Genomic DNA, 12,669 nt, shown 5'->3' with positions numbered 1-12,669 from the left:
TTTTCCGTTAAAATAAAATCATACCTCGGTCCATAACTTTCAAGCATATATTCTTAAACTCTCTTTTTATCTCACAACCTTACGCTTACTTATGATCTATCTTAATTTGATGGAAATTTTACCATAAGCTTTTTAGGTTGAAATATGACCAGCTCAAACCTCCTTTATATATTCATCACTTCACTTGATTAATTAATATACAAAATTTATCATAATTATAAATTTCTCATATTCCAAAATATTATTATAGTAAATTATAATAACATTATTATATTTAATATTAAAGACCTTTCATATTGCCTCAATAAATATGATCATAAATTTATTTGAGGCAATTAATGTCTTACATTCTCCCACCTGACTTAAGTGAAATTACTTAACATAGTTGATCATAATGCGCATACATTAGTTATCATCAATATGTAGAAAACTTGTAGGAGTCATGGCGGTTCCATATCATCTTTATAAATGTAGTCCCTTCCATGCACTACGATACAAGTTCCACTACATGTAGTGATCTTTAAGTGAGTCACATGTATTAGGTCCAACTTTAATGACTTAATTGAGATAATCTTGTTATCATTATTCCATAGCAATTATGTATACAGAAATGGAAAACAGAAATAACAGAAATATTTTCATTATCGAGTTCAAGTATCAATTAAACAACATACAGTAAGATTCAATAATGTCCATTTCTCAACATAACTAATAAATGTTTTGAGCAACAATCCTTTCGTCAAAGGATCAGCTATCATACAATCGGTGCTAATATGTTCAATTGACACTTTTTGTTTTTATACTTCTTCTTTAACAGTAAAGCATTTCAATTCCATATGCTTAGCACCCTTGGAATACTTATCATGCTTAGAGAAGAAGACAGCTGCGGAATTATCACAATAAATTTTCAGCGGTTTGGCAATATTGTCAATTATTCCAAGTCCTGAAATAAAGTTCTGCAATCAATTAGCCTGAACTATAACCTCAAAGCAAGCTACAAGTTCAGCTTCCATAGTGGACGCAACAATTATTGACTGCTTCGCACTCTTCCATGAAATTGCTCTGCCGGTTAGCAAGTATACATAGTCAAATGTGGACTTTCTTATATCCACACATCCAGCAAAATCAGAATCCGAATATTCAACCACTTCAAGATGACTAGACCTTCGATACATAAGCTTGTGATCTTTAATTCCTTGTATCTCAGAACTTTCTTTGCAGCCTTCCAGTGTTCTTGGATTACTTTGATATCTACTGAGCATTCCAACTACAAAGCTAATATCTGGCCTTGTGCACGTTTGAGCGTACATTAAGCTCCCAACAACAGATGCATAAGGAACATCCTTCATTTATCTCTGTTCCAGATCATTCTTAGAACATTGCACGAGACTGAACTTGTCCCCTTTCTGAATTGGAACGAGAGATGCTGAGCATTTGTCCATTTTAAATCTCTCTAAAACTTTATTTATATAATCTTTTCGAGACAAACTAACAGTCCTTGGGACCGATCTCGAAATATTTCTATTCCGATCACATACTTTGCCTCTCCCATATCTTTCATTTCAAAGTTTTTAGAGAGAAATTCTTTGATCTCATGTAATATACCAAGATCATTAGTTGCAAGCAAAATATCATCAACATACATAGTCAAAAATATAAACTTACTCCCACTAATCTTCTGATATATACACCGATCAACAGTGTTTTCTTTAAATCCAAAGGAACCAATGGTATTATTAAACTTCAAATACCATTGTCGAGAAGCTTGTTTAAGTTCGTATATTGACTACTTAAGTTTACACACCAAATTGTCTTTCCTTTCAACTGTAAAACCCAATGGTTGATCCATATAAACATCTTCATCCAAATTTCCATTTAGAAAGGCAGTTTTCACATCCATTTGACATAACTCTAAATCGTAATGAGCTACTAAAGTCATAATAATTCTGAAAGAATGTAACGACCCGACCCTTTACAAAGACCCAGGTGTCACTCACTCATACAAAATACATGTACCTATTCATGACACATAGACAACCCGCCCTAAACAGGGACCTACGGGTGTAAATCATACATAATAGTAATGTAAATGTCGTGGAAAAACACAAACATCCATTGGGATTTCTATCAGTCTTATACCAAAGTTTACTAATACATCCACACAATTTACATAAATTCGGACTTAAAATAAATCTTGTTAATACCACCCTCCAAAAAGGAACTTCATTGAAGTTTAATACAAGATTCAAATGCTTACGTAAGCTAAACCTAAAATCCGATCTTCCTAGTCCCTTTAACTACTAGGACCGACGTACTGATGAACTTGAAAACAAGGGTTGTATGATAGGGTGAGACATCTCTCAGTAAGGAAGAAAGTGTTATAACAGTGTGTGACTGCATATATACGCATTTTCATACAAACTCATACATTTGAAACATTTGTTTATAATATTGTATCATATAACATTTATCTGCAAATCAAGTATTTAAATCATGCATATGATTATTAGAACACCTCCAGCCTCGTGGCAAATTGTCATATCAAGTTGAAGGTGTTCTAATAATCATATGCATGATTTAAATACTTGATGTGTAGATAAATGTTATATGATACAGTATTATAAACAAATGTTTCAAATGTATGAGTTTGTATGAAAATGTGCATATATGCAATCACACACTGTTGTAACACTTTCTTCCTTACTGAGAGGTGTCTCACCCTATCATACAACCCTTGTTTTAAGGTCCATCAGTACGTCGGTCCTAGTAGCTAAAGGGACTGGGAAGATCGGATTTTAGGTTTAGCTTACGTAAGCATTTGAATCTTGTATTAAACTTCAATGAAGTTCCTTTTTAGAGGGTGGTAATAACAAGATTTATTCTAAGTCCGAATTTATGTAAATTGTGTGGATGTATTAGTACACTATGGTATAAGACTGATAGAAATCCCAATTGATGTTTATGTTTTTCCGCGACATTTACATTACTATTATGTATGATTTACACCCGTAGGTCCCTGTTTAGGGCGGGTTGTCTATGTATCATGAACAGGTACAGGTATTTTGTATGAGTGAGTGACACCTGGGTCTTTGTAAAGGGTCAGGTCATTACAAAGAATCTTTATTAGAGACAAGTGAAAAGGTCTCTTTATAATCAATACCATCTTTCTGAGTAAAGCCTGTAGCAACAAGTATGGCCTTGTAACGTTCAAGATTACCACAAGAGTCGCATTTGGTTTTAAAAACCCATTTACATCCAACTCTCTTGCAACCTTCTGGCAATTTTACAAGATCCCAGACTTCATTTTGTTCCATAGACTTTAACTCATCTTTCATGGCATCCATCCATTTATCAGAATTATCACAACTAATGACCTATAAAACGAAACTGGATCATCTTCAATTCCTGTCGAAATATGACTCTTGAAGATAAACCACATAATCATCTAAGATAGCAGATCTCTTTTCTCTTTAAGATCGTCTTTGTAACACCCTAGACCCCCCACATGGGGCTCGGAACATTATGAGACCAACACGCGTCTTTAATACCATTCACGCAGCGGAAATAATTAAATAACCTCAACAAAATATACCAAAGTTCTATATTTATACACGCAAATCCATAATAATTACAAACTCATTCCTCATTTTACAACCAGAATTTAAAATATGTTAAACATAAAATTTAATACAAAGTCATTCTAATAACCAATCACAAAACTACCCCGTCCTGGAGTTACCTAAGCTCAATCACCTGGATAACCTAAAAAGATTTAATCAACGACGAGGTGAGACACCTCTCAGTAAGGAAGAAATAGTTTATAATATTATGTGGCTGAAGTATTTAATATATAATTAAAATAACCATACAACCCGATTATAATCCAATAGTAGCCCAGGTAACATGTTCATAATCACACCATGGTAAATTTCTCTATCGTCCAATCACATGCCCACATACATAAATATTTTTATTGATAATTCCTAATAATAGGGAAGTCTACCCACCCATACAAGTAGATTTCCTCTACTATAATGCTAACACCAGGGCACTCACTTTTCTCAATAAGCTCTCGGGTTATGTATTCAGGTAAAGTCACCGAGAATAGGGAAGGTCTCCTGCCCATACAAGTGGCTTCCCTCTACTCTGGTATCCACAAATAATTTCCAGAGTACTCGCCTTTCTTAGCAAGCCCTCGGGTGGAGTAATCTACTTTACCCTAAATACTTAATTCATTAAAGTCACACGTAGCCAACAATATTCGTTTCACAGAATCCCACACATATATGCATATCACAATCAATCCACACAGGATAAACATACAGTCTTCAACCATATCCACATAGGGTCAACATTCATACAATATGTAATTGTCCACACCGGACTTCTAACACGCACATCATACACGTCCACACAGGACTGTCAATTACTACATACATGTCCACACAAGACTGTCAATGACAACATACATGTCCACACAGGACTAATCAAGTCACACAGGTTACAAAATAAACACTCCGTTCATGGTAAATAGGTAAACAACCTCCTCACACCACTGTCAATGTTTACCTCCTTGACTCACTCGAAAAATAAGCAGCTCGGAAGCTATCCCAAGTATAGGAGCTACGTCGTGTAATAATTAGCCCAAATAGGCCAGATCGTCTCCACGGGGAATGCAGATTAGTTCTAAACTAGCACGAAATAGGTAAAGAAAATAAGAAAACAAATTTTACTGAACAGGGCTAGATTTGAAATCTTTGGATTTTTGAAAGTTTGTGATGGAATTGAAATGACGCAAAACCTAAACTAAAAATTTAACACGCATAAAGCAACCAAACAACTCACTAATTAAACAAAGATAAACTAAAATTAAACCTCAACAATGACTTAAGATTAAGCACCCACTCAGCACAATGATGTGAAATATAAGGATCATGCAACATTTCAACTAAATAAAAAAATAGCTAAACTAAACAATAAGTAAAGCTTAACTAAATAAATAAACTATACCTAACAATAGATAAACTCAAACAACTCTTAAATAAGGATAACTAGATTTAGAGTAATTAAAGCTCCAAGACATTTAACATGACATTAACTAAAACAAAACAACTAAACAATCACAAAGGAAGGAGAGAGAATGAAGGAGAGACTTAAACAAATATTTAGTTTCAACATTAACTTTAAATAAAGGTAAGACAAACTCAATAACAAAAATACTCAACAAATATTAATTCCTACAATAACTTCAAAATAAATAAAAAAGACAAATTGAATTTAATGATGTAAATAACCCAAGAAGAATTTAAATTCAACAATTACTTTAAAGAAATACTGAACTTAACAATTTAAATAATCCAAACTAGTGCTTAAATTTAAGAGAGAGAGAAGAGAACTTAAACAAGCATTAATCTAATACAAAATGTTTCAACAATGAAAAAAACCAACGCATTAATTGACTTAAATAAATATTTAACTCCAACACTAACTTTAAATAAAAATTAACTAAGATCTTAACAATAAAAACAATTCGAATAAATGTAAAATCTAAAATAGAGAGAGAGAGAGAGAGAGAGAGAGAGAGAGAGTAGTCGTGAGTTGAAGAATCCCCTGCTGCTCCTTGCTGCCCACAGTTCTCCTGTGCGGCGCTGCCCCCTCCTCCCCAAAAAAGCTCCCTAAAAATCCTATTGAAAAGCTTTCTTTTCTTTACTTTTCTTTTTCTTTCCTTTCTTGCCCTCCAGCCTCACTCTCCCAGCGCCTCACCATTTAAAAAACACAGCCAGCACACCCCAATTTGCATTTTGAAAAGCCCTCCAGTACACACTTGCATGACAGGTCACATCAAGACCTGAAAGTTATAGGGCTCTCCCTCAACTTTTCTCAGAATTTTGAATCATCTCGATTGGAGCTCGAATGAGAAAATTACGCCCAAATTACGAAGTAATGCTGAAATAGTCTATAAAACAGCGTATGGTAACTTCACGTCCGATTTCAACCTTGATGCAGCTAGTATTTCTCAAAACGTGAAACATGAAAATTATGGAGCGTTTTCTTATATTTTTACAGCAACTTGAATCATCGGAATCAGAGGTCAGATGAGAGAGTTACGCATAGATTACGAAGTACCGTTGGTTTTTAGCTTCCAATAATTGCCCTGCCATAAAAAATACTAAAAATTCTTAATTTACTCAATAAAACTTAGATTAATTAGGAATTTAATTAAAAATATAATTCGTAATGCATGAATTAAAACACCTAATTATGCAATTTAAGCGCTTAACTACTCCTAATATAAACTCTCATATGACGACCTCCTCATACCACTGCCAATGTTATATGACTGTTATACCAGGTACAATATAACAACCTCCTCATACCACTGCCAACACTATATCGTTATTTACATGAACCACAACACAAGTCAACAACAACCAATCATTCAACAAATCCACAGTTCTACTACAGTATTCACAACATCAATATCCACAACCAATCCAGCATATTCAACCAGGAAGAAATCGCAGCCAAACATTATCCGCAATCTCAATGATTCATCATTCCATAATGCTCACAATCATTTAATTAATAAGAATGGTTTTAACCACACGATTTTCCCTAATATAATATATATACAAAATCAGTATTTTCAATACCAGCATATTTCAGAAAAATTATACCTAATATGTAGAAATTATACCCGAAATTAGTCGTTTAAAATTATTAAAAAGCTATTATAAAATATTTCTCTTTACCTGCTCCTCAAAATTCGGCCTAATATTAACAAAACGAGACCCTGGATTCCAAAAATTTCAAATTCCTCAAATCTCAGAAAAATACTCATATAATACTTCCTAGGCTCCAAATACCTCAAAATAATAATAATAACTTAAATTATTTCACTTTCCTGGTTTTGGGATATTTCCCAAACTTCTCAAATCGAAAATCCGCTCTGCCTATATTGTAGAGAATCTTCCCAGGAGTCTCGTAATAGCTTCCTATCATCAAACCGAGTTAAATCCGGCTCGGAATCGAAGAGAGAAGGCAGAGGAGTTGTAGGTAGAGAGCGAAATAGAAGGAAAAATGAAATTCTCACTGAAAAACTGATTTCTCCCTATTTATAGGCAACTTGCCACGAGGCTTCGTCGACGAGTGCAAGTACACCACTCAGGGACGAGACCAGAATCTCGTCGATGAAATTCAGGTATTCAAAACCCTTTCTCCGTAAACCCTCGTTGACGAGACATGCATACTCGAACACGAGGCTTTGAAGACTGCTCGTCGACGAGAAAATCCAGCCGGTCGATAAGCTCCTGCTTATTTTCTTTTCCAATCTCTTTTCCCTTTTCTCCTATTTCCCCTTTTTCCTTTTATTATCTTTCTTATTATTTTAAATAGTCAAAAATTTTCAGGTCGTTACAATCTTAACGCAACCTCTTGTGGTTTTTCTATAATATGTTCACCTTGAGTAGTAGGAGTTGTAATTTCCTTAATTTCCACATTTAGTTGAACCATACTCCCACTAGTTTCATCATTCTCAATAAACCTAGCATTTCCAGTTTCAACTATTCTGGTGGCATGATTAGGACAATAAAATATATACCCTTTCAATTTTTCTGGATAACCAATGAAATTACCATTGATTGTTCTTGCATCCAGCTTCTTTTCTTGTGGATTATAAACTTTAATTTCTCCCTAAAAACCCCAAACATGCAGGTATCGTAAACTCAGTTTCCTGCCAATCCAAAGCTCAAATGATGTTTTTGGAACTGTCTTACTAGGAACATGGTTTAATACATACATGCCAGTTTTTAAAGCATACATCCACAATGAAATGGGTAAAGACTTTCTACTCATCATGTTTCTAACCATATCCATCAGAGTCCTATTACGCCTTTCTGATACACCATTCTGTTCTGGTGTACCTGTCATTGTGTATTGAGCACAAATACCATGTTTTCCAAAGAATTTAGCAAATGGACCAGGAAGTTTTCCAGTTTTGTTATACCTTCCATAATATTCACCACCTCTATCAGATCTAACAATTTTCACCTTTCTATCTAATTGCCTTTCAACTTCATTTACATAAATTTCCAAAGCATTTACTACTTGAGATTTATCATGTAGCAAGTAGACATATCCATAACGTGAAAAATCATCGATAAAGGTGATGAAATATCTATCATTAGTGAAGGTATTTACATCAAAGGGTCCACATATATCAGTGTGCATAATTTCTAAAAGTTAAGTGTTCCTTGTGGCTCCTTTCTTTGTGTGTCTTGTCTGCTTTCCTTTAATACAATCTACACAAATGTCAAGGTCAGTGAAATCCAAATGTGGACGTATTTCATTCTTTACTAATCTTTCTAGTCTTTCTTTGGAAATATGACCTAACCGTTTAGGCCACAAGTAAGCAGATCGTTCATTCACTAAACTTCGTTTAGTGCCAATACTATGATGCGAGGTTAAAAGTGTTTCAACATAACAAAGCATACCATAACCAACCATACTGGTATCCTTAAATAAACTGAAATATCCTTTATTAAAATTAACAGTGTATCGAGAAACACCCAATGTAGATAATGAAACTAAATTCCTAGAAATACTAGAAACATAAAAAGTCTCGTATAAATCCAAATAATAACTAGTGTCAAGGATTAAAGGATAAGTCCCGACAACTTCAACTAACACTTTTATTCTGTTCCCTGTGAAGATAAACTTCTCATTTGGGTTTGTGTTCCGGATTGTAAGAAATCCCCGCATCATATTAGAAACATAAGTTGTACATCTAGAATCAATCCACTAAGTATTATAAGGAACTTTAGCTAAATTTTATTTGAAACATACATAAGCACTAGGCTTACCCTTCTTTTCGAATCAAGCTTTCCGTTTCAAGCAGTACTTCTAATAATGTTCAGGTTTCCCACAGAAACGATACTTGTCCTTACTTGATACCTTCCTCTGGATATGGGAAGAGGATTCATTATCCTTTAAAGATCCTTTCCCCTTTTCATGCTTCTTTACTTTCTTTTTAGCTCCTTGATTGTTCACATGATGAATAGAATGAATTCCTTTATTGTTAAATCGTGTTTCCTCTTGAACTAGCATACTGTGCAACTCATATACATTCTATTTATCTTTCATGTTGTTATAGTTCATTTGAAAAACTCCATACTCAGTATAATGAGTTTAAAATGAACTGAATAAGGAAATTTTCATTCACATCAATTCCCAAAATCTTAAGTTTTGCTGCAATATTTGTCATTTCAATAACATGCTCATGCATAGTACGTAAACCATCAAACTTCATGGTGATTAACGTACCCATTAATGTCCCAGTAAGAGACTTGTATGTTGTTTAGGAATGCTCTCCCACAAACTTTAAAAACTCTTTGAGACTTTCAGTTTTGGGAATAACTGTCTTGATGTTATTTGCAACACTCATTCGCATAAATATCAAACTTAATCTGTTTAATCTTTCCCAATTATTATAATAGGTTATTTCTTCAGCATTACTAGAATAAATAATAGCAGCAGACTGATCATTTAAAAGTATCAAATCAAGATTCAATACACCGAGGTGAAATTGAACTTGTTCACTCCAATCATCAAAATTCAATCCATTAAACATTGGAACAGATGAAGCATGCGAGTGTAACAATCCAAACACAACTACTGCCAAAATTAAACATACTTAATGCTTGGAATGAAACATTTATAAGATTACAAACATAAATATATTAATATTTTCCTTTGGGAGAAACGCTAATATAAAGAACTTTAAAATGATGTTAATTAAATACTTTGGTAACATCTATATGCACTCATTATAAGTATCTATTATCTTTGGATAAACAGACAAAAGAATAATACATAATAATATTACCAAATCATTATTTTTATATTATAAGAACAATTAATCGATCTTTGGGTGATTCTTGATGTCTTATAATAATTTTTAATATCATTCTAGTATCAAACATATGAGAACTTTACTTAATGATTTAATCACTTTGGTGATTGAAATCAAAACACTTTATAACATCACAATGTTAAAATATTGTAACATAAACATGCTGGAAGAATGCTAGCAGATTCACGTTAGCATGCATTAACATTATATATTCTATTGATTTTACATAACTCGTAGCCCATTCGTCTTATGCGTCACAAAAGGAATAAATTTATACCTTTAGAAATAACATTTCTTTTACTTAAATAATTATAAAATCATTATAGTCATTCAATCACATAATAACATTAATATATACTTATATATATATTTACTATCACAACAAACGTTTTGCACCGTCAGACTTTATTAACCAAGTCGTACCACACTTACATCGTTATACCTTAGAAAACATAAGGTCACTGTACCTTGATTCACGAACTAAAATTAACGGAACATGAACCTTTAATCATAATAAAAAATCATGAGTTTCTACAATTTTGTCTCTGATACCACATGCAAGTTTAGACACAGATAAATATGATTTATAAGTCGTAATTTTAAGGACTTTCAAAACTTATAATTTTACACAACAAAACGTTAAAAGAATATCATACCTCGATCCATAGCCTTCAAGCATATATCCTTAAACTGTATTTCTATTTCACAATTACTTCCTTATGCTCTATCTCAATTTGATGGAAATCTTAACATAAACTTTCTAATCTTAATTTAATGGAAATTTTAACATAAAGTTTCTAAGTTGAGATAGGACCAGCCCTAAAACTCCTTTATATATTCATTACTCTATCATGTATTAGTTAATATATATAATTTATCATAATTATAAATGAAACATGATATTATTATTGTAAATTATGATAATATTATTATATTTAATATTAAAGATATTTCATATTACTTCAATAAATATGATGATAATTTTATTTGTGACGCTTGCAGGCCACTCGCGACTCCCAAAGCTATAAGAAAGCTGGATTTCCCCTGTTCTTCGCTTGTTATCTGTATCGAGAACTCACAAAATATTAGTTGATCGTTCCGAGAGGCAGGTAGGAGATCGATCATGGAGATTTCTGCGGGCAAATATGTCGAGGTTTGTGGGAAAGAAGATGGCTTTTTGGGGTCTTACTTCGTGGCCAAGGTTATGAGGAGGGTGGGCAAGAAGAAGTTGACGGTGGAGTACCTTACTCTGCTTTCGGACGGGGAAGCAGGGCAACCGCTGAGGGAAGTGGTTGACGCCGCCGACGTGAGGCCTTTGCCGCCCCAGATTCCGGTGATGGGTTTCGACGTTCTGGACAAGGTGGATGCCTTCGACAACGATGGGTGGTGGGTCGGAAGGGTCACGGGCAGAGATTTTTCGACGTACTCGGTGTATTTCGACAGCTCCGGCGACGAGATTGCTTACCCAATTTCCAGGCTGAGGCTTCATCAGGAATGGGAGAACGGGCGATGGGTTCCTTCCCAGACCAAGGTTCGAGTTCTTTAAATTTCTTTCTTGTCTACATCTTTCTGTGTGTGAAAATTTCTCTTTGGGGCGGAATTTCGTGGAATGATATTTCAGAATCTATACTATGGGCATTAATGTTCAATCGCTCAAATCAAATTAGTAAATAACAATTTAACATCAAAAATAAAATATCTGGGGCTCCTTGAAAATCCAATCCAGAATGAAATATTGCTAAAAATAATAAGAAACTGCCCATGAATATTCTTTATTTTCTATTAATGTTAGGGTGCGACATAAAAAAATATTCTTATATTTTTATAAAATTATATTTTCAAAAGTCTCTTATTTTTAGTAGAATATTTGGATTATAAAAAAAGGTTTTAAAAATTAATTATATTTGTCAATACATCAAATTTATATTAAAAAGTTTTCAACAATTAGGAATATAAAATATTTTAACACATAATAATCAATTAACAAAACAATTTAGGGCAATTTTTTATTTTTTATTTTTTATAATACAGTGATGATATTATTTTATTTAATTAAATAATAGGATGGTCATGTTTCATGAAATTTTTTTTATTTTCACAAGGTGTGCCACATAAAAAGCAAGCATAGAATTTTTGGAAAAAAATATTGCAAACCAAAGGTTTCCTTATATTTTTATGTTTGATAACAAATGTATATATAATAAAAATGTTCAATTTTTTTGTTTTAAAATAATTTTTTTTGTGCCAGCAGGATGTTGTGTGAATTGTGGTTGGCTACCCAGTACATAAAACATAAATATTGTTCATTATTGTGCCAGCACCATTAAAGACCACCTTTAATATGAATCCAACTCCCCTGTTCTGATTTTGGCAGGTTTAGAGCAGCAGTATGCAGTATTGATATGCCATAATCCTTGCAGTGAAAGATTGATCGCCTACCATTTTTGTTTTCTGCTAAGAAATGTTTCAGTGGTTAAAGTTTGAGATGTTTTTGTTGTAAATCTCAAATTCCAATATCAAATAAAAGATAGGCTATTTCCCCTTGTAGCAACTTCAGTATGAGCTTCCGAAAAAAGAACTTTTTGCTTAGGTGAAGCCAAAAAGATGGCTAAGTTAAATGTATATTATAAATATTTTTTCATTTTTTTGTGAGGTTGGCTTTGATAGTTTGAAATTCAGGTTTTAAATTTAGACATAATTAAACTGTATTTTAATTTGTTATTCTAAACTCTCAAGCACAGGTGAAAATATCTGCAATG

The 12,669-nt window shown here is 33.1% G+C and overlaps 2 protein-coding genes across 2 annotated transcripts; one reads left to right on the top strand and one right to left on the bottom strand.

The window, feature by feature from the left end:
* Positions 1–962: 962 nt before the first annotated feature.
* On the bottom strand, positions 963–1,349 carry LOC131149000 (secreted RxLR effector protein 161-like). The gene has a single exon (XM_058099019.1). It carries the CDS (start codon positions 1,347–1,349, stop codon positions 963–965), a length of 387 nt encoding a protein of 128 aa, XP_057955002.1.
* A 9,546-nt stretch (positions 1,350–10,895) lies between these two features.
* LOC131146536 (protein AGENET DOMAIN (AGD)-CONTAINING P1) lies at positions 10,896–12,461 on the top strand. Its single transcript, XM_058096182.1, has 2 exons — positions 10,896–11,441; positions 12,285–12,461. The coding sequence occupies exons 1-2, from the start codon at positions 11,034–11,036 to the stop codon at positions 12,288–12,290; spliced, it is 414 nt and encodes a 137-aa protein (XP_057952165.1). The 5' UTR covers positions 10,896–11,033; the 3' UTR covers positions 12,291–12,461.
* The last annotated feature ends 208 nt before the right edge of the window (positions 12,462–12,669 follow it).

The sequence above is a fragment of the Malania oleifera genome, chromosome 1 (genome assembly GCF_029873635.1).
Source record: "Malania oleifera isolate guangnan ecotype guangnan chromosome 1, ASM2987363v1, whole genome shotgun sequence".
Taxonomy (NCBI): domain Eukaryota; kingdom Viridiplantae; phylum Streptophyta; class Magnoliopsida; order Santalales; family Ximeniaceae; genus Malania; species Malania oleifera.
The sequence above is the reverse complement of the archived record's forward strand: the minus strand, read 5'-3'. Positions and strand labels throughout refer to the sequence as shown.

What these genes read in the sequence shown, in the direction of transcription:
- LOC131149000 (XM_058099019.1), bottom strand. Translation starts at nt 1,349, where the DNA reads ATGAAGGATGTTCCTTATGCATCTGTTGTTGGGAGCTTAATGTACGCT.
- LOC131146536 (XM_058096182.1), top strand. Translation starts at nt 11,034, where the DNA reads ATGGAGATTTCTGCGGGCAAATATGTCGAGGTTTGTGGGAAAGAAGAT.